We start from the raw sequence: 17,934 nt of genomic DNA, 5'->3' as shown, positions 1-17,934 counted from the left end.
CGTGTCTAAAATTGCCATTGCCTTCAAACAACAAGATGGTTATGTTTGCGTGTCCAGATGGGTTTTTGGCAGGTGTTTGATAAGCTCGGTATAGATTTCGTTAGCTTTTCTTGAAAAATCCGCTAGCTTTTTGAAAACATCAGAGAACCCTGTCTGAAATTGATTCACCATTTGCTGCGTCTCCTGCATTTTACTTCGATGCGTCTCTTTAGTTCTCTCGATCCTCTCCTTTAACTTCTCAATCTCCTCCAAGGTTTGCTTCTCGTTCACAGGATTAATCATCCGCTTCTTAATCTCGAGTCGGCTCTCAAGTCGCTTGACCTCCCTCTTTTGGTCATGCTCCTTCCCTTGTTGGCCTAATAGGGCTGCAACATCTTTCTGGAACCTTTTCATCTCAGTAGTCACCTCCTTTGTATTACTTTCCAGATTTTTCAGGTTAATCAACCAATCACCATCATTGTCTCCGAGTATTATTGGTTTGTCGTTATGAAAGAGCCACCAACAAAGAGATTCCATGTATTTCTTTTGTAGAGAAACGTAGGACTTAAAGCAGTCGAGCCAATTGCAAAGCTGTGCTTTGAGCTTTTTGGTAGCTTTTTGGTGCTCATCTTCGCAGAGTAATGGATGGTTGGGAGATTCTCTTACTTGAGACATAATCTTTTTTTGGCTTTCATGAAACTCTGACATTGCTTTCCAGTTTCCCGCCAACCCATCTAGCTGCTCACCAAGTTTGGGAAGCAAACATTCCTTTCTCAATCTTGTAATCTCTTCGGAGTCATTATCAGCGGCCCTTTTGGCAACTTTACATTTCACATTCGACATTATTTTCATCTCGGTTTCTGAATTAGGATGGTTTTCGCTGCTGGAATCTTCGGGTTTCTGCCTCTTGGGTTCGGCCTTTTTGATCGTCTTCAGTTCATGATAGAGTTTCTCCTCCCAACGCCTCAGTGCTCCTAGGGTTTCACCCATTATTTCAGAACCATAAAAGGTTGAACAACCAACTCTAGAGCTGCTTCTTGACAGTGACCTGACCAGTTTCGAAGGTAGTGATGATTCAGCTTTGATTCCAATACTGTCTGTCTCCAACTTCTTTGAGACATCCTTACCAGACTCATGGGAGTTACGAAAAAGTTCTTTGACCTCTTCCAATGCCTTCAAGAATTGCGAGACGTCCCTCCTTTCTGGCACATCATTATTCCCTTGTCTCCTTGTGATCAAACCACCCTCATCAGCATTCTCCATAATCGAAAATTCAACTAGTTCGCCTCTAGCTTCCGGGGTTTCAGAGGGAGAGGGATTCTGTTCCTTGATGAACGCCATTATGGCATCGGCTACTTCTTGGTGACAGCGATTAAACTTCAGCTGTTGTTTCATAAGGGCACACCTTCGCTCTAAAGCCTTTGTCAGATCCTTCCGTCTCTTTTTACAAAGAGATATTTTTTTGGCTAGAAATTTATGATTGGACTCCATGTGTGACGCAGAATTGCCCAAGTTGATCTCTGTTTGGTCTGGATTTACGTCCGACTTTGGTAGAAAAGAGAAGAAGGGGTTATGGTACGTAGTTGGTTGCAGAAAAGTAAAACTCAAAAGCTGTGGTTTTGTAGAGGAAGCACTACGCGAAACAGTTTTGAATTGTAATAAGTGCAAGAGGTATGCCTTTTATATAGGCAAATATGGCAAAAACCTATAAAGATAAGGAAAATATATAGTGCAAATCTATTAAACAATAGCTAGGAATAATAGTGCAGACCTAGAAGGAACAGGAATATCTTTTTTGGTAAGTAACTAAGTATATATCTTTTGGTAAGTAATGCTCACCAAACAATTTCGGGCGGTATTCGTTGGTGGTTATATCTTTAATTTTTTTTGGTAATTAATATTTTGTTGGTTATGATTTTTGGGTTGTGCCTCTGACTCTGTGGCCTGTGGGACTTGGAGAGGGATCATATACATAACAGTTGAATAGCTTTTAACAGAATATTAAAGTTCCAGAGAGTTTCTTCCGCTTTGGATGTGTATCTTCTCCTGGAATTTTTTATTTATTTTTTATTTTTAATCTTCTCTTGGATTGTTGGGATTGCGGACGAAGCAAAATATAATTTTTGTAAGAAAATGTACCTTAATATGAAGTGGTGAATGATGCTGATAAGAAAAGAGGTAGGCCTGTGCCTTGTTGTCACAGTTTTGGCAGATGAATTGACAGAAACAAGGTCAATTTTTGAAGAGAGCTAAGGGTGTAACACGAGAAGTTTTCCGGACTTTAGAAACCTTTCTTAAACAAGTTTTATTTCTGGGAAAATTCTACAATGTGTTAACGTATGACATGCATACAATTGCCTTAAAAGTGGTAAAATGAGTCCTCAAAATAGTAATATTAGTCCTCAAAGTGGTAACATGAGTCCTTAAAGTGGTAAATTTTCTTAGTTACCACATGAGTCATCAAAATAGTAATATTAGTCCTCAAAGTGGTAACATGAGTCCTTAAAGTGGTAAATTTTCTTAGTTTACCATATGAGTCCTCAAAATAGATTAATTAGTCCTCAAAGTGGTAACATGAGTCCTTAAAGTGGTAAAAATAGTTGATGTATGAGAAATGTTAACATACCATAGCTAAACCCTTATTTCTGAGTCTTGATTGACCCTCCTGCGATCCTAAATAAAGTGTAGGAAGGATATAGATTAATTGGATGTATCAACGAGAATACATAGATTCTTTGATAGAATTTAACATCAAAATTCTCATAAAAAGTAAATAAGCATAAAACAATAGATGAATAAACTAAAAGATACATCAAAACTACTTTTAATTTTTTAGACTCTTAGTAGCATTAATTTTAACTACTTGAATAATTTCTCTCGACAAACAAATTGTCACCATTTCGTATTCAAATTGAGTGGGCTAAAAGAATAACTACGCCCACTTGTTGGAGTTGGTCGCATTTGGGCTGGTGGGCATGTAACTTGCTCTGGCAGAGTCAGTCTGGATCCTTTGTCTTTTGGGATTGTTGAAGAGGTCTTGCTGACATCCGTTTCTCCATATCCATCTACGGAGAGGATTCCATGCACCGTCGGGTCACTTGCACCAGCAGTGTGCAAGTCACGTGCGTTAACAGACGTTGCCATCCGTTGGTTAGTGAAGAAGACGGAAACGAAGAACAAAAAAATCAAAGTGCAGTAAAAACAAAATTTACCCCGACCAGTTGGCATGCACGTGGTTGTTGAGATCGACCTTTGTTATGCCCGACCTTTCAATTTTTGTTCGCGGGGAAATTGCAGCTAGCAGAGACTGTTCACTGATCTTGATGCAGAACACAAAGGAAAGATCAACAAGAGAGAAGACAGAGAGCGGTTCTAGTCTCCGAAGGGTCCCTCCAAACAAGAAGAATTAGAAGAACACCAATTCTTGATAGTTCCTGAGGTGAAGACCAATTCTTTTCTTTCAGGTTGAGATGGGTGTCCCTCCGTTTCAGGTTATTCTTCACTCTGCGAAACCCTAGTTCCTAATTCAATACCGAATCCGGAGTTCTTCTTAGCATTCAGCCCACGGAGCTCAAATTCCCCTGTAAGTCGTTTGCTTTTGGGTTTATATTTGATTCGATTTGATTTTATCCAGGTGATTTCTTGAGAGGTGAATAAGATTTGACATACAACTTCCTTCTTTGAATGGGTCTATTGATTGGATTAACTGATTGGGTTTTCTGAAGTTGTCATGAACTCATGATATTTAGAACCTTGCATACAAGAATCATTTTGTGGTTGCATGTTAGGTTTTAATCGAATTGAGCGTGTGCATTTGATTTTGGGTTGAGCTCATTTAGTGAGCTACGATTGTGGAGATATCTCAGTTACCCTTCGACCTAAATCACCCACATTTAACAACTTCAAATTCTCTGTTTTATCAGAGCTGAAAGATGATGATATAAAGACACTAATCAGTCGATTATTAATTTATTTTCATGTTCAAGTACTTTGTCAAAATCCTGAGATAATGTCTCTATAACTGGATTTTTTTTTTTTTTTCTTTTTTGTAGGTGAAGCTAGTTTGGTATTATAATAATGCACTTGGACGACCAGATAAAAAGAAATTCATAGCTCGACATAAATCGTATATTCACTACTCAATTAATTTGTTTTCTCCTTATTTTCTCTTGTCATTGTACTCAAGTCCTTTGATGTTATCTTTGTATTATGACAGGTACCATGGTTCAACTTTGATAGCAGCAAGCCTTTCATACCCAATTCTAGTGAAATTTCAGGAAAAGATCACCCTTCAGTTCATTAACTGTAAATTTCTTTTCACAGCCTCCCAGCTCTGCATCAAAAATTTGATCTTCCTGCTCCATTTGTATTGCACACTGATTGCCCCCATTATTGGCGCTATCACCAGCCAGGTCTTTTTACTTTTCACTGGTTTAATCTTTCAGATTCATATTTGACCAGTTCTATCAAACTTTATCTTGCTAATGGATATGACAGGTGAGTCGGAGGAGGAATTCTCAACCAGATTAGCCAATAATTTGGAGAATCACCAGAGACTGTAAGTTATTCATAATATTCTCTTAAAGACTTGCACAGATAAAATCATTCTACAAGTGCAGAGACACTTCACATATTGCCCACTTTAAAACTGGATAGGAATGAGACACTTCTTTGGTGTTCTGCACAATACTAAAAAATGCTTACATGGATAGGCTAATCATCAAAAGTATCCAGGTTATATTGATATGCTTACAAATAGGTGTCTGAGCTCAAATTTAATTTTTGCTGCTACATGTTGTGTAAATTGTCATGGTTCCATATTATATGGTTCTGTATATAAAATCAAACTCACATGTTCCATGAAATTCATTCATGTTATCACATTCTCTGCAACTTGCTATATAAACTCAAACTTCTCTTTTTAGTTATTTACTTCTTCATATCCTTTTTTTTTTCTAATTGCTCGATTTTTAGATTGAAGCATTGTAAATACAACTGTAATGTTCAGACCATTTGACCCAGTAGTGTAACAAGTCACTGCTGATCTGGCTATCTATCCTTTTCTATAATTTGGTATAGATAATAGATTGACTCAAAATCAGCATGGAGAAAAATGTTTTGCTTGGACCAGACATCAATGCATTGGTCATCCTTTATTTTGGTTACTTAATCATCTGTCTCCCTTTGAAGTTTGTCTTTGGAGATACGTTTTTTGCTCTATTAACAGTGTTAAAATTTAAGAGAAAAAAAACCTCCCTGAAATATTCCCGTAGTGTCTTCGGGTCATAAATTTAGATGTTATCTACGTGTCAAGACTAGAGGGAAATTGACTTCCATGTAATAATGTCTTGCTATAGAATTTAGTGATGGTTTGCACTCATCTCTGGAAAACAGACATGCAGCCTCTGTTTGGAAAATGTTCAAGGCTTTAGGCATGCATTATGGTTGAAAATGTTTTAGAATCTGTGAAAAGATACACATGTTTTCAATTCCAAACACAATTTCGAGTTAAATTTTTGTGTGTTACCTACCTCTAAACAGCATCCTTAAGGCATTGGGTATTTTACATGCTGAAAGGAAGGTTAAGGTGTCAAACATATTAGATCCCTTTAGGTGCCTTTTGATCATTTAAATCCTCTTTAGTGCAGAACTTATACCCTTAAAAATAGGGTCTTTGACCCATTAGAGTAGTCTGCATATGCTGAATAAGTTATGTAATTTGGAGCTTGATAAATCTTTAATCACACTTTGATTTTGATATACTTAAATATTTCTATCATTATTAACTTGTATCAATCCTATTCTTATGCGTATTTATGTCCTAATATATGAGGATTGCAATGTGTCCCAATATCTAGTACTATTAGGCAATTTGTTAAATCTCCAGTTTCTTGGTCTCTATTTGTGGCAGTCTCATGAAGAACTGTAACTTTACTCGTCTAGTATTGAGCTTTTAATAAACCTTTTTCCTGATATTTTACTACCATCCTTATGTTTTAATCTTTGTTTGAATAGATTGTTAGTTTCTTTACAGGCAATGGATAAAGTTTAAACGTTGTATTCATGCTACCTGAAGGACAACTTAAAAAGATTGGAGAAAGAGGTGAGAAACAGATTTCAAGTAATATAGTGCAAGCATTTTCGTTGCTCATTGGTTTTTCAAATGGTTACATATTCGGATATTCCAGGAAAGATGCAGAGGACTTGTGCAAGGAAAGGAGAAGACTGCTGGAGATTAAAAGGTGGCAGTTTGCATATATATCTTGATTGCTGGAAGACCCCACTCCCTTCCTGAATTTGTTTTTGCAGAAGTCTTAGTTTAATCACTATTTGTTAAAACAATCTTATTCCTTTCAAAAATAGATACAATGTCAGTTGTATAGTATAATAAAGTGAACTCATGCTATGGGTTTAAGATATGTAACAGGCCAATCAAGATTCAATGTGTTTTAAGTGTAGAAGTTGCAATTCAAAATACTCAGTATTTTGTCTTTCAAGGAGAGTTGCCGAAAATGGGATTCTGATGTTGTGTTGTGTGAAATTGAAGTTCTAGTCATTGATAGAGCTCTTGTAAACTCCAGTTTTTTGTTTTTTGCCGTTCATTGATAGAGCTCTTGATCTCCTTCTCCTCGCCGTCGACAGCTTGGTGCCCTTGATGCTATCGCGGAAGACCTTACGATGTCGTTTTGCTCCTCCCTTACCCAAAACCTTGCCTCCATTTCCACGCCCAGACATCAGTGCTCTGCTTCAATCTCAAAGATCTGGAATCAAAAAACAAAATCGAAGAGTTAAAAGAGACGAAATAGGACTAGAATTTGATGATTTTAAACCTAACTGAGAAGAGATTGGGAAAGACTATAGAAAAAGAGAGAGAAACCAGAAATTGGATGCGTCCAAGAGTGACAAGGTTGGGGGAGACCTCTGAGACAGACTCTCCTTTTCTTTTCTCCCCCGCTTTGTTTTTTATTAACTCAAATTTAGGGAGCGGGAGAACAAAATTCGTGGCGGGAGTTTTTGAGTTTTAATTCAATTTTTCGCGGCCTCAGAACAATGAGGATGAGAGCAAGCGGTGATGGAATGAAATATTTACAACATACTGCTAAAATTGGCTGTAAAATGAGAAAAATATATCATACTTATTTTTTGTTTTTCCTTCTCAAAACAATACTTTCATTTACAACATTAAAATTGTGTCAAATTTCTTGTAGTGTGATAAATATATATACAATGAAAAATTTCGAAAGAACAATTAGATTTCTGCATTACTCATAATAGTATACGGTCACGGCAGCTCAAATATCGAATTTTTTAAAGCTGTTGTAGTGACAAGGTATTTTGATAAAGATAAAATTAAGAACCAACCGCCTTGATTGAGGCCGGAATGAAGACATAAGGCCAATTTTTTTTACGTTGTGCATATTGCTATGAGAGATATATTTGGACAAGATTGAATCTATCATTTTTCATTAATTGATTTCTTAAATTGCACGAATTTCTTAATGTACCTACTAAAATTGTCTAAGTTGTTTATTAGTTGTGTATACATGTCAAAATTAATTGATCAAGAAAAATGAAAATGGTCAAATCAACTGTTGGATGTGATGACCGGGATGTTACAGACACATGGTAAAATTCTTAGCCATTATCGTCATCTTTTCGATCTTGATCCACGTGGTTAACCAATTATACATGCATACCTCAAAAGTCAACCCCATCAACACATATGAAATTTGGAAAGTTGACCGTTGGATATGACCATTGGAATCTTTTATAGTTACTGTCAAATTTTTAGCAAGATTCGTTTACGTATCGACTTCGATCCATTTGGTCAACCTATGTTTTCTTTATAATCCTATATTTATTTATTAGATTCTTCAAAGGACAACACCTTCATGGGATATGAAACTTGGGAAATCACCCATTTGATGAGATGATTGTAATATTCTATGCTTTCTATCAAAAATTTAGCTAATTTCGCCATAATTTCAACTTCGATCCACTTGGTCAACCAAAGTAACATTCATAACCATTTGGTGAACTGATGTCATATCGACCACGAACCATGTCAATTTTTCCATATGGCATATATAACTGTATGGTGGATACCTGTTAAGGGTTGAAAACAAAAAATTTCAATTTCGAGTTGGCGGATCACAAGAAATAGCGATGTGTCTACTAGTGTTGTCTAATTTGTATATTGCATATAAAGTGATGTTGACCTTCCAAAAGTGACGACGCAAAGAAAAATGAATTTGGCTAAACCAACCGTTGGATGAGAAGATTGGAATCGTGGTTGTTGTAAAAAATTTAGTCAATTTTGTCTTTGTTTTGACTTCGATCCACTTGGTCAACCATTATTAACTTTATAACCCTATGTTTATATATTAGATTACTCAGAGGGCAACCCCATCGAGATAAATGAAATTGGAGAAATCAACCATTAGAGGAGACGATTTGAATATTTCATCCCTGGAGTAAAAAATACATCCCTGTAATAAAAAATACAACGACTTTCATATTCGTTTCAACTTCGATCCGCTTGGTCAACCGAAGTTACATTTATAACCATATAACTTTCAATTAGATTCTTCAAAAGGAGTCCTCATCAACTCCTAATGAACTAGGAAAACAGATATTTGGATGCAATGATAAAATAAATCAGCCATTGAATTGTGGTTTACTTGTGTACTCTTTCTAATTAGTTTGGTTTTCATAGTATTTTAAAGGGTTTTTGTCCATTTACACCATTTTTAGAGATATTTTTCCCACTTACCCCATTAAGTTTTTTTAATTCTCTCTTACCCAAAACACTCTAAGGAGGTCTTCCCTAATACCCCATTAATATTTTTTTTTTGTTTTTTTATTTTTTTTAATACCATTTTACCCTCACCCCTTTATTACTTAGAGAGAGAGAGAGAGAGAAAATGGAAGAGAGAGAAACCATGGGAGACTTTGCCGGAGCCCCGTCACCGGCCGCCGGCCGCCGGAATCCGGTCAACGGTCGCCGGATTCCGGTCACCAGCTACCGCCCACCGAAATTTGCTGAAAATCTCACCGGAAAGTTTTTTTTGCACCCAATAGACATCTATTGCCCCCTAATAGACGTCTATTGCCCCCAATAGACGACTATCAACCATGTATTGCCCCCCAATAGACGACTATCAGCCATGTATTGCCCCCCAATAGACGACTATTGCCCCCTAATAGAACTTTCGGTAGCCGGACTATGAACTAATCTTCCTAAAATTAGACAGATAAAACTTTGATTAAAGAAAAAAACGAAGAAATTATATGAATTTTAAAACGTCTATTGCCTCCCAATAGACATCTATTGCCCCCCAATAGACGTTTCGATTACCGAAATGAGAACTAATTTTTCTAAAATTACACAAATATAACTTTAATTAAAGAAACAAAAGAGGATATTACATTAATTCAAAACTTCTATTGAGGGGCAATAGACGTCTATTGCCCCCCAATAGACATTCAAAACAAAATTTCTTTCATTCTGTCCGGTTACTTACTTACTTTAGAAAAAAAAAAAATCTGATATGGGCACCCAGAAAATGATCTGGACACCCAATCTTCTTCTTCCTCGATAACCGGAACCCTCTCTTCTTGCTGCACCAAATCCCCCAGGCTATCAGAAACCATACACAACATACAACAAGACTAGACTAACCTTCAAAGCTGATTCAGAATCCATGGAAACCAATCTTCTTCTAAGAGCATTTGAAGTTCAGATTGAGATTTGATGGCCTGAGAAGGTTCGAATCGGCGGTGCTCGAGCAGAATTCGGCGATATCGGACTCGGTCATCGGCGCTAGCTCCTGCGTTCTCGAAGGCATCGAAGATTTTCTGGTCGTGGTTGAAGACTGCTGTCTGTTCTGCAAAACGGAGCTGAGGTCTTTGCCGGATCAAGTCCTCAGGTCCGGCGACGAGTTGAGGCTGGTGAAATCGGAATGGGTTGCCGCATTTAAGAACCAGAGGAAGAAGAAGCTAGAGAGGTCCAGGGTGAGCTTCTCCGATGAGTTGGATCTGGCCAGGTCGGAGGGGAAGAGGAAGAACACGGCGGTGGAGAGGGGGAGGAAAGCGACGGTGGTGGATATACAGAGGGAGTCTTCGGTTCGGCGGAGCGAGAGAGAGAGAAAGTGATCGGAGAGCAATGAGAGAGAGAAGACAGAGTACTCGATGGCATTGATGTAGTTTTTTAATAAAGCTGAGGTCAAAATTGTTATTTCACTTCAAATTGTGTCAGTGGGAATACAAATTTGTTGCTGGGGTAAGTGGGATGATTTTGGTCTATTTTTGTGCATTTGGTCAAGGACCCTATTTTAAAATGTAAAGGGTATTATGTAAAATAATTCTTATTTGACCGACAAACTCTTTTATCTTAAATATAGTTAAATATAGTCCTATTTAAATAAATATATATATAATTAAATATAGTATAGATAAGCAAAGTAGTTTATAAAAATAACAAACTACGAAGTTTTATTGAAGTAGTAGTTTATTAATGCTTGATAAAAAAGAATAAAAAAAAAAGTAGTTTATTAAAGCAAAGATTATAAAATATATAAAAATAAAAAATAAAAGAAAACCTCAAGCTGGTTCGAACCCATGTAGCTGGCCACTAATATGAATAGCATCTCAGCCACTACGCTTTGCATGGCTGGTGGTTTCACTCTCATCCATTCTTATTCTTATATGAGTACACCAAAAACTAGTAATTAAAAAATGGGGAAACGCAGGTCGATCTGAAACCTCTTCTCCATCACTTACTGTATTAATCCGCCAAACCAGATCCGATTACCCTGTGCTTCAATACCAATTACCGATTACCCTCTGCTTCAATACCCAATTACCGATTCACCTCTATATAACCAATTATTCTAGAATCATGAGAAAGCTGAGCCTGGAGGAAACAAAACGACGACGCAGAGGAGGAAAATAGAGGCCACGAGTCTGAGCTTCCGCGCGCCAAAGAAGACGGGTCTGGTGGCGGCTTTGCCTTTGGCTGAAGAGTAGAATCCGCCGTTATATCGGCGGAGGCTATGGCTGAGCCACGACTTCTTTGGCGTTACCTCCATGCCCGACTTTTCCAGTTCCCACTTCCAGATTTCACCCTTGTTTAATTAGATAAATTGAATATTTAACCAGCTTTTTTTTTTGGGGTTTCAATTCTTAACGGCGTTAGTGTGAATGTTAGTGCCACATGAACGGTTGGATCAAATGAATAGCTGAGATTGCATTTTAACTGTCGGGTCACTTGCACCGTCGGTGCGTAGAATAATTTTCGATCCATCTAAAGCAATATCTGCATTGGCGGTGTTGTATTTACACACCACTACACCAGTTCGTCCTCGAGAATGCAAAATTAGATGAAGTAGGTTACCGAGATCATGGAGAAGAAAGGGACAAGGGTAAAGATACTTTCTGGTGGCTGGAAGTTACCTTTAGCTAAAGATTAAAGTTGCAAATAATTTTTAAGGGGCAGTTGGATAGGAGTTGTTGCATCAACTTTGATCAAATTATTATAAATAAAATAAAAAATAAAATAAAAAGCAATGTCTTTATGCTAAGTTGGTTTGAAAACATGAAAAGAAGCACTTTAAAGAGAGCACAATTAACAAAACGTCACTCTATGACATACATTACTATGATAAATAGCTAGTTTACTTATAGACAACATTCATATCCCAGATAAGCTGATCAGTACGTTATTTCCTTTTTTCATGCAACACTTCATTTTCTATAATGGAGCAGAAGGGGAGGATATTCTTGATTTTGGTAGCAATGGCCTTTCATGGCACTGAATCTTTAAGTGATGATGATGGACCTCTTGTTCTTGACTATTACAAAGAAAAGTGCCCTTTGTTGGAAGAGATTGTGAGGCACAATGTTGAAGTTGCAGTTTTTAAAGATCCTCGAATGGCTGCTTCTCTCCTTCGCTTGCATTTTCATGATTGTTTTGTCATGGTACTCTCTCTCTCTCTCTGGAGGACAAAATCTTTCAAGCAGAAATAGTGACAGTTAATATTTTTCAACGCTAAGTTGGTTCTCCAACTGCTAGATTATATTTGTGCAGCTTCATATAAGAAATAACCATAATATGCATCTTTAAATTGATTTTGTTTTCTTGTTAATTTCGGTTTCTTCATTTCTTGTGTGAATCTTCAGGGTTGCGATGCATCTGTTCTTTTAGATAGTTTTGGAGGCATAACCAGTGAAAAGCAAGCAGGCCCCAACCTAAATTCTTTACGAGGATTTGAGGTTATCGATCAGATCAAATACCTCCTGGAAGAGGCTTGTCCAAGAACAGTATCATGTGCTGATATTCTAGCATTGGCTGCTCGTGATTCTGTTGCATCGGTACGTCTCTCTCTCTCTCTCTCTCTCTCTCTCTCACACACACACACACACACACACACACACACACAAATATGTCACTTGCAACAACTTACATTACTACTTTAGGGTATGTTTTTTCACCTCTGCAAGAGATGTTATCAGATGATATGGTACGTAGATGCATGTAACAATACTAATTTACTAATTGAACTTCTTTTCTTTCTTGAAAAGAGAGGAGGGCCTAGCTGGGATGTGTGGCAAGATGATATGATAGATGCATGTAACATTACTATTTTACTAATTGCACTTCTTTTCTTTCTTGAAAAGAGAGGAGGGCCTAGCTGGGATGTGTGGCTAGGCAGGAGAGACTCCCTGCAAGCAAGCTTCAGTGGTGCCAACCAGTTCATCCCTGCTCCAAATAACTCTCTAGAAACCCTCATTTCCAATTTCAAACAACAAGGACTTGATATAGAAGACTTGGTTGCCTTGTCAGGTAATATATTCTTCAGTGAAATAATTTGATTATCAAATGCTTGAACTCATAAGGATTTATGAACAGGTAGCCACACAATTGGAAAGGCAAGATGTTTAAGCTTCAGGCAGAGGGTGTATGATGTGAACTTCAAAGGACAGTACGAAATATACGATAAGTACAGGAGGTATACTTCCTTCCGAAGAATCTTACAGTCCATATGCCCCAAATCAGGGAGGAACAATGATTTAGCACCTCTAGATTTTATGACACCAGCCAGATTTGACAATCATTATTATGTCAACCTACTCCAAGGAAAAGGTTTGCTGGGTTCTGATACTGTATTGGTCACACAAGATCATGAAGGGGAGATCCTAAAGCAGGTGTGGGCTTATGCCACTGATGAGAAACTTTTCTTTGCTTCATTTGCAAACTCTATGGTGAAGATGGGAAACATCAATCCAATCACTGGAAATCAAGGAGAAATCAGGAAGAGTTGTAGGTTTGTCAACACCTAGCTAGGTAGTACATGTATGGAACTCAGAGTTCAGCTTATGATCGAGTTATCTATATCTGTAATTCTGTATAGTAATTGCAGAGCATTTTCAGAAGAAACTTTATGAATAGCGGGATCCTATGTGTTATGTAGTTTTCAATTCTCATATTATGTTTTATGTCCAAAATTGCATGTATTTAAATTTCTACATCATCATTTTCTAATGTAAATATAAACTAAATGCTAACCCTTGTCCAAATATTTGCATAACAATCTTCTCCTTCCCCTCTCACCATTTTGTAATGTAACCAGCTCTCTCTGTCCAATGCTTAGTTAATTTTAGTGCGGAAATATTCGGTAGAATATCTCCTCACCTACTTGGCTGACTAGAGTGAGAGTGAAGGTTTATGGTTCAAGAGGTTGTCTTTACGTTCTCGGGATTTGGATCAGTATTGGCAAATCAAGTTGGATAGGGGGTACCTGAAAAAATTACTCCAATGCCTACGTTAGTGCAGTACGTGTAATTGAGATTAATTGCTTCACTCGATTGTTCACCTTACCAAGTATTTATAGGTTCACCTTACCAAGTATTTATAGGTGAGCCTGAGCGGTTATCTCGATTAGTGCCCGTTGCGGTGTGCAATGTTCGCAAGTCATGCGTTAGTGGATCCATTACGCCACTATCAAGACAACGTGGGGACCACTTCCTGCTTGCTACGGATTCGGCCGAACTGACCGATTTCGCCTTATCTAGATACACCTTGAAGGAATTTCATCTCGAGGTCATCTGACCTTTTCGAAATTTTCCGAATAGATTGGGCCGCCTCTCTCTCAGCCTGTTTCCTAACATTGAACATGATTCTACCTTACCTAGATCTGCCTTGAGGGGATTTCACCTCGAGTTGACCAATTATTCCTTTATCTGGATTGAGTTCGAGTAGATTAGTCCTCAAGGGAATTTCTTGAATAGATAGGGCAGCTTCTTCTCCGACCCTTTTCTTGATTAGGAATCCATCCAATATTTTACACCCCTACAATACCCTTTTTTCCTTTCCACACAAATTCAGAGTGCTGGAAGGAAAAATTTCTTGGATATGCTCCGACCCTTGCCAACGTTATTCGTGTTTCCCCATCTGGCCCATCTACTGTGTGAGATTTACATTAATTTTCTTCATGCGATATGCCTATGCAGGATTCTCATGATGGGGTCTTCAACACCAATTACTTCAACCTGACCTACCTTGGCATGATTTCCCTGATGTTGATGGTTCATCTCCTGCATTGAATCCTTCACGAGCCTCGATCTTTGGTGTTTTACTGATCTTTAACTACAAACTAAAGTGAGTTATTTCTAGGCTATCTTCGTTTTCCGTAAGAAGTGCCTATACAATCTTTGTAGCTTAATGAGTAATAGGAAACTTTTTTTATTATTATTAAAATAAGATTTGAATGAATGTAAATAATGTGTTTTTGCTTGGTATAGTCTTGGTTCGATTAGCAGTTTATATCACATGCCTTATGTCGCTAAGCATCTTGTTACTGTTAAATAGCGACAAGCGTGGCTCGTGACCCACCATACCGATATTGTCCCAACTTAACCACCCATTAGTTTTGGGTTTTAATCACAAAATGTCTCAGTACAATTGGATGTGAGCCATCAACTTATAAATTATATTTTTATTGTCACTTTTCTAATGTGGGATATTGGAGAGATATGCCCTCTCATGTAACCTACCTCTAGGTCTGCGCGCACGAGCAATAATCAATTAACAAATCCAATTCCCACGTTAGAAATTGAGGTACAAGTTCCACATTGAAGACTTAGCCAATCACATCAAACACTTGGTAATAATCCAATCGGAATCTTTCCAATGGCCAATTTAATGAACCAAATCGGATCCATGAATTGGATACATGATTGGAGAGGGACCAACTCTGATATTATGTTAAACAGCGACAAGCGTGGCCCGTGACCCACTATTGTACCAATAGTATCCCAACTTAATAATCCATTAGGTGTTGGGTTTTAATCATAAAAGGTCTTGGTACAATTGGGTGTAAGACACCAACTTATAAGTTATATTTTTATTTGTTACTTTTTTAATGTGAGATCTTTCATTTCCAACAGTTATTGTCACGAGAAATTTTAAATACACACCCCAAATTACTTAATACACACTCCATACTGAATACACCACCCATTTAATTTCTCATTCTAATATTTTACTAAATACACAACCCAAAATACCTAAAAGGCTAAAATATCCTTAATCTCAAAAATCACGAAATATCCTATTATTTAACTATATTAAGGCTACTATTTAATATGATTATTATATTCTAGTATATTTAATTGATGTTTTGTAAATGAGTAAAAGAACCTAGCGCTCTGCTAGGGTTGAGAGCGGCTGCCCTCGCGGTCTGCTTCTGAAACTTCCTCCATGAATATGGAGGATTTGGGTGACTCCAGTGGCGTGGCGGGGATCTGGCGTAGCGGCGAAGGTTATTTGCCCTATTTCTCTTCCTTGCGGCAGAGTTATTACTATGATTCTCGAAGCCATTGGAGGATTGGATGGTGGAATAGCTTTCCGATTCTGGTGGTGGATAAGGGTAGTACGGTGGACGCGGTGGTGAGCAGGTCGAGCGGTTGCCAGCCAACAATGGAGGCAGGGAACCTAGTCCCTGTTCGTGGTCGTGTATGACAGACCTGGATTTGCATATGGAAGGCTAATATGGGCGGCATCTGGAGGCGTGCGGAGGGCGACAGATCACCGGATGCTGAGTCTATGGTAGGAAGCTTTTCTGGGCTGAAGACGCCGCGTGACGACATGGTGCAGACTGGTCCGAAGATCCGGATTTGGGATCCGGGTGGGATCCAGATTTAGGTCTGGTGCTGGGTCTAGATCTGGATCACGGGTCGTGTCTGGATTTGGACTTGGTACTGGGCCTGGATGTGGGCTTTGAGGTTGATTTTCATTTGGTTTTCATCTTTTTGTTTCATAGGTCACTTTGGTGGAAGATTGATCTCTGTTTGGCGTACTTTTTACGTGGAAGATGTTTGGATGGTCACATCACCAGTTACATTGTTAGAAGACTGCCCTTTAGTGGTCGATCACACTATCGATAACTTAGGTGGAAGATTGTTCTCTTTTCGATGTAAGATGTACAAGGAATCTGCTTGGTCAGTCATACCACCGATTACTTTGATAGAAGATTGCCCTTTTATGGTTAGTCATACTTTTAGTAACTTTTCACATAACACGGTTTACACCCGATGCGTCCTCAGATGCATTTTTGCATCCAATCATATTTTTGCTAGGTTTTATGTTCATTGTTTTATTTTCGTACTTTTCATTTATGATGTAGTTTCTACATCTGTCTTTTGTAATCTTTCTTATTATTAATGGAGTTGACGTTTATTCTAAAAAAAAAAAAAATTTTGATGTTTTGTAAATAACCATATTGATTACTTGTGTTAGTTATTGAGAAATCCATAAAGATTTATTATTGTTCCTTTTAAATAGATGCACATAAATAGGTTTTGTATTATTTGAGTTCTCATCCACCAAACACCATGTTGATCAAGTATAAAATTATGAGTTGAACATTTAACCAAAACTATATCAATAGTTTCTCCACAATGGTGGAACTACAAAGTTGTCATTAATTAGAGGGGCCAAAAAAAATTAACAATTACAAACTTTTTTCATTGATGTTTTATAATATTAGAAAATAAATGGATTAATCGTATCTCTTATAAAAAAAAAGAAAATTAACTAAAAAAATGGAAGTAAAGCGATCCGTTTTAAAAACATTTAATGCCATTGATTTTGAAATTCTAAATATTATGGTTTCTAACCTCACTTAATTATAATTTATTTAAGAAAAAATTAAATTAAATAGTATAACAAACAATAAGGCACATGTTGCATTGGATTCTTGGTCCATTTAGCAACCTTTTACATCTCAATGAAAATGAACTATTTTGACCTAGCTGTCTCTCTGCTAGGGTTTCTCATGGTTTTCTTCCTCGATAAAATTTCTATATCTTCTGTCCCCATGGCTATCTCGAGGAATGGCTCAACGGCGTTGGCATCCAACTCTGCACGAGTGTCATTGGGATCTGCAGGGCTTATGGCCCTAAACCCTAAACCCTTAAGGCCCTAAAGGCATATCATTGGTACATGGTAGGGCGTTTGCTGGGTCCCAAAACTATGTTTCCCGGTTTTAAGGGCACGATTGCTACCATCTGGAGGATGCGATTAGGGTTAACAATTCAAGATGCAGGAGATTGGTTTGTCTTCCAGTTTGATCGTGAAGCTGATCGCATTAAGATATTGCATGGAGGACCGTGGTTCTACCGGAACACCATGTTGGTGTTGGGTGTGTATGGTGGTGCAGGGCCAGTGGCGGAAGTCCCGCTCAATCTGTTAGAGACCTGGGTTGTGGTCAAGGGCCTTCCACTGGTTCTCCGTAACAAGACTGCGCTAGGATTAGTTGGGTCATCCCTTGGTCAAGTAATCTGTTTTGATCAGTCAGCCCTTAACCGGAAGGAGGAGGAGCAAAGCATTCATCTCGTCCTCGATGTGCATTCTAGGATTGGGGTGTGGATGGTGTTTGAACTGACACTGGTGTA

The 17,934-nt window shown here is 37.9% G+C and overlaps 2 protein-coding genes and 1 long non-coding RNA gene across 4 annotated transcripts; 2 read left to right on the top strand and 1 right to left on the bottom strand.

Annotated features, from left to right (window-relative positions):
• Positions 1-39: 39 nt before the first annotated feature.
• On the bottom strand, positions 40-1,470 carry LOC133730241 (nitrate regulatory gene2 protein-like). The gene has a single exon (XM_062157868.1). It carries the CDS (start codon positions 1,468-1,470, stop codon positions 40-42), a length of 1,431 nt encoding a protein of 476 aa, XP_062013852.1.
• A 1,587-nt stretch (positions 1,471-3,057) lies between these two features.
• On the top strand, positions 3,058-6,476 carry LOC133728260 (uncharacterized). Of its 2 annotated transcripts, none has more exons than XR_009855713.1 (6): positions 3,058-3,562; positions 4,032-4,105; positions 4,196-4,391; positions 4,477-4,537; positions 6,014-6,082; positions 6,168-6,476. It is a non-coding gene; the product is annotated as an uncharacterized LOC133728260 (long non-coding RNA). The 2 variants fall into 2 exon arrangements; XR_009855712.1 differs by having other exon boundaries at positions 5,995-6,082.
• A 5,179-nt stretch (positions 6,477-11,655) lies between these two features.
• Positions 11,656-13,528, top strand: LOC133732991 (peroxidase 20-like). The gene is made up of 4 exons (XM_062160589.1): positions 11,656-11,958; positions 12,160-12,351; positions 12,658-12,823; positions 12,890-13,528. The coding sequence occupies exons 1-4, from the start codon at positions 11,737-11,739 to the stop codon at positions 13,318-13,320; spliced, it is 1,011 nt and encodes a 336-aa protein (XP_062016573.1). The 5' UTR covers positions 11,656-11,736; the 3' UTR covers positions 13,321-13,528.
• Positions 13,529-17,934: the final 4,406 nt, after the last annotated feature.

The sequence above is a fragment of the Rosa rugosa genome, chromosome 2 (genome assembly GCF_958449725.1).
Source record: "Rosa rugosa chromosome 2, drRosRugo1.1, whole genome shotgun sequence".
NCBI lineage: Eukaryota > Viridiplantae > Streptophyta > Magnoliopsida > Rosales > Rosaceae > Rosa > Rosa rugosa.
The sequence above is the reverse complement of the archived record's forward strand: the minus strand, read 5'-3'. Positions and strand labels throughout refer to the sequence as shown.

Coding starts and splice junctions, on each gene's coding strand:
- LOC133730241 (XM_062157868.1), bottom strand. CDS start 1,470: ATGGAGTCCAATCATAAATTTCTAGCCAAAAAAATATCTCTTTGTAAA.
- LOC133732991 (XM_062160589.1), top strand. CDS start 11,737: ATGGAGCAGAAGGGGAGGATATTCTTGATTTTGGTAGCAATGGCCTTT. Junction 12,352..12,657: donor CTCGTGATTCTGTTGCATCG/GTACGTCTCTCT, acceptor TTTCTTGAAAAG/AGAGGAGGGCCTAGCTGGGA. Junction 12,824..12,889: donor AGACTTGGTTGCCTTGTCAG/GTAATATATTCT, acceptor ATTTATGAACAG/GTAGCCACACAATTGGAAAG.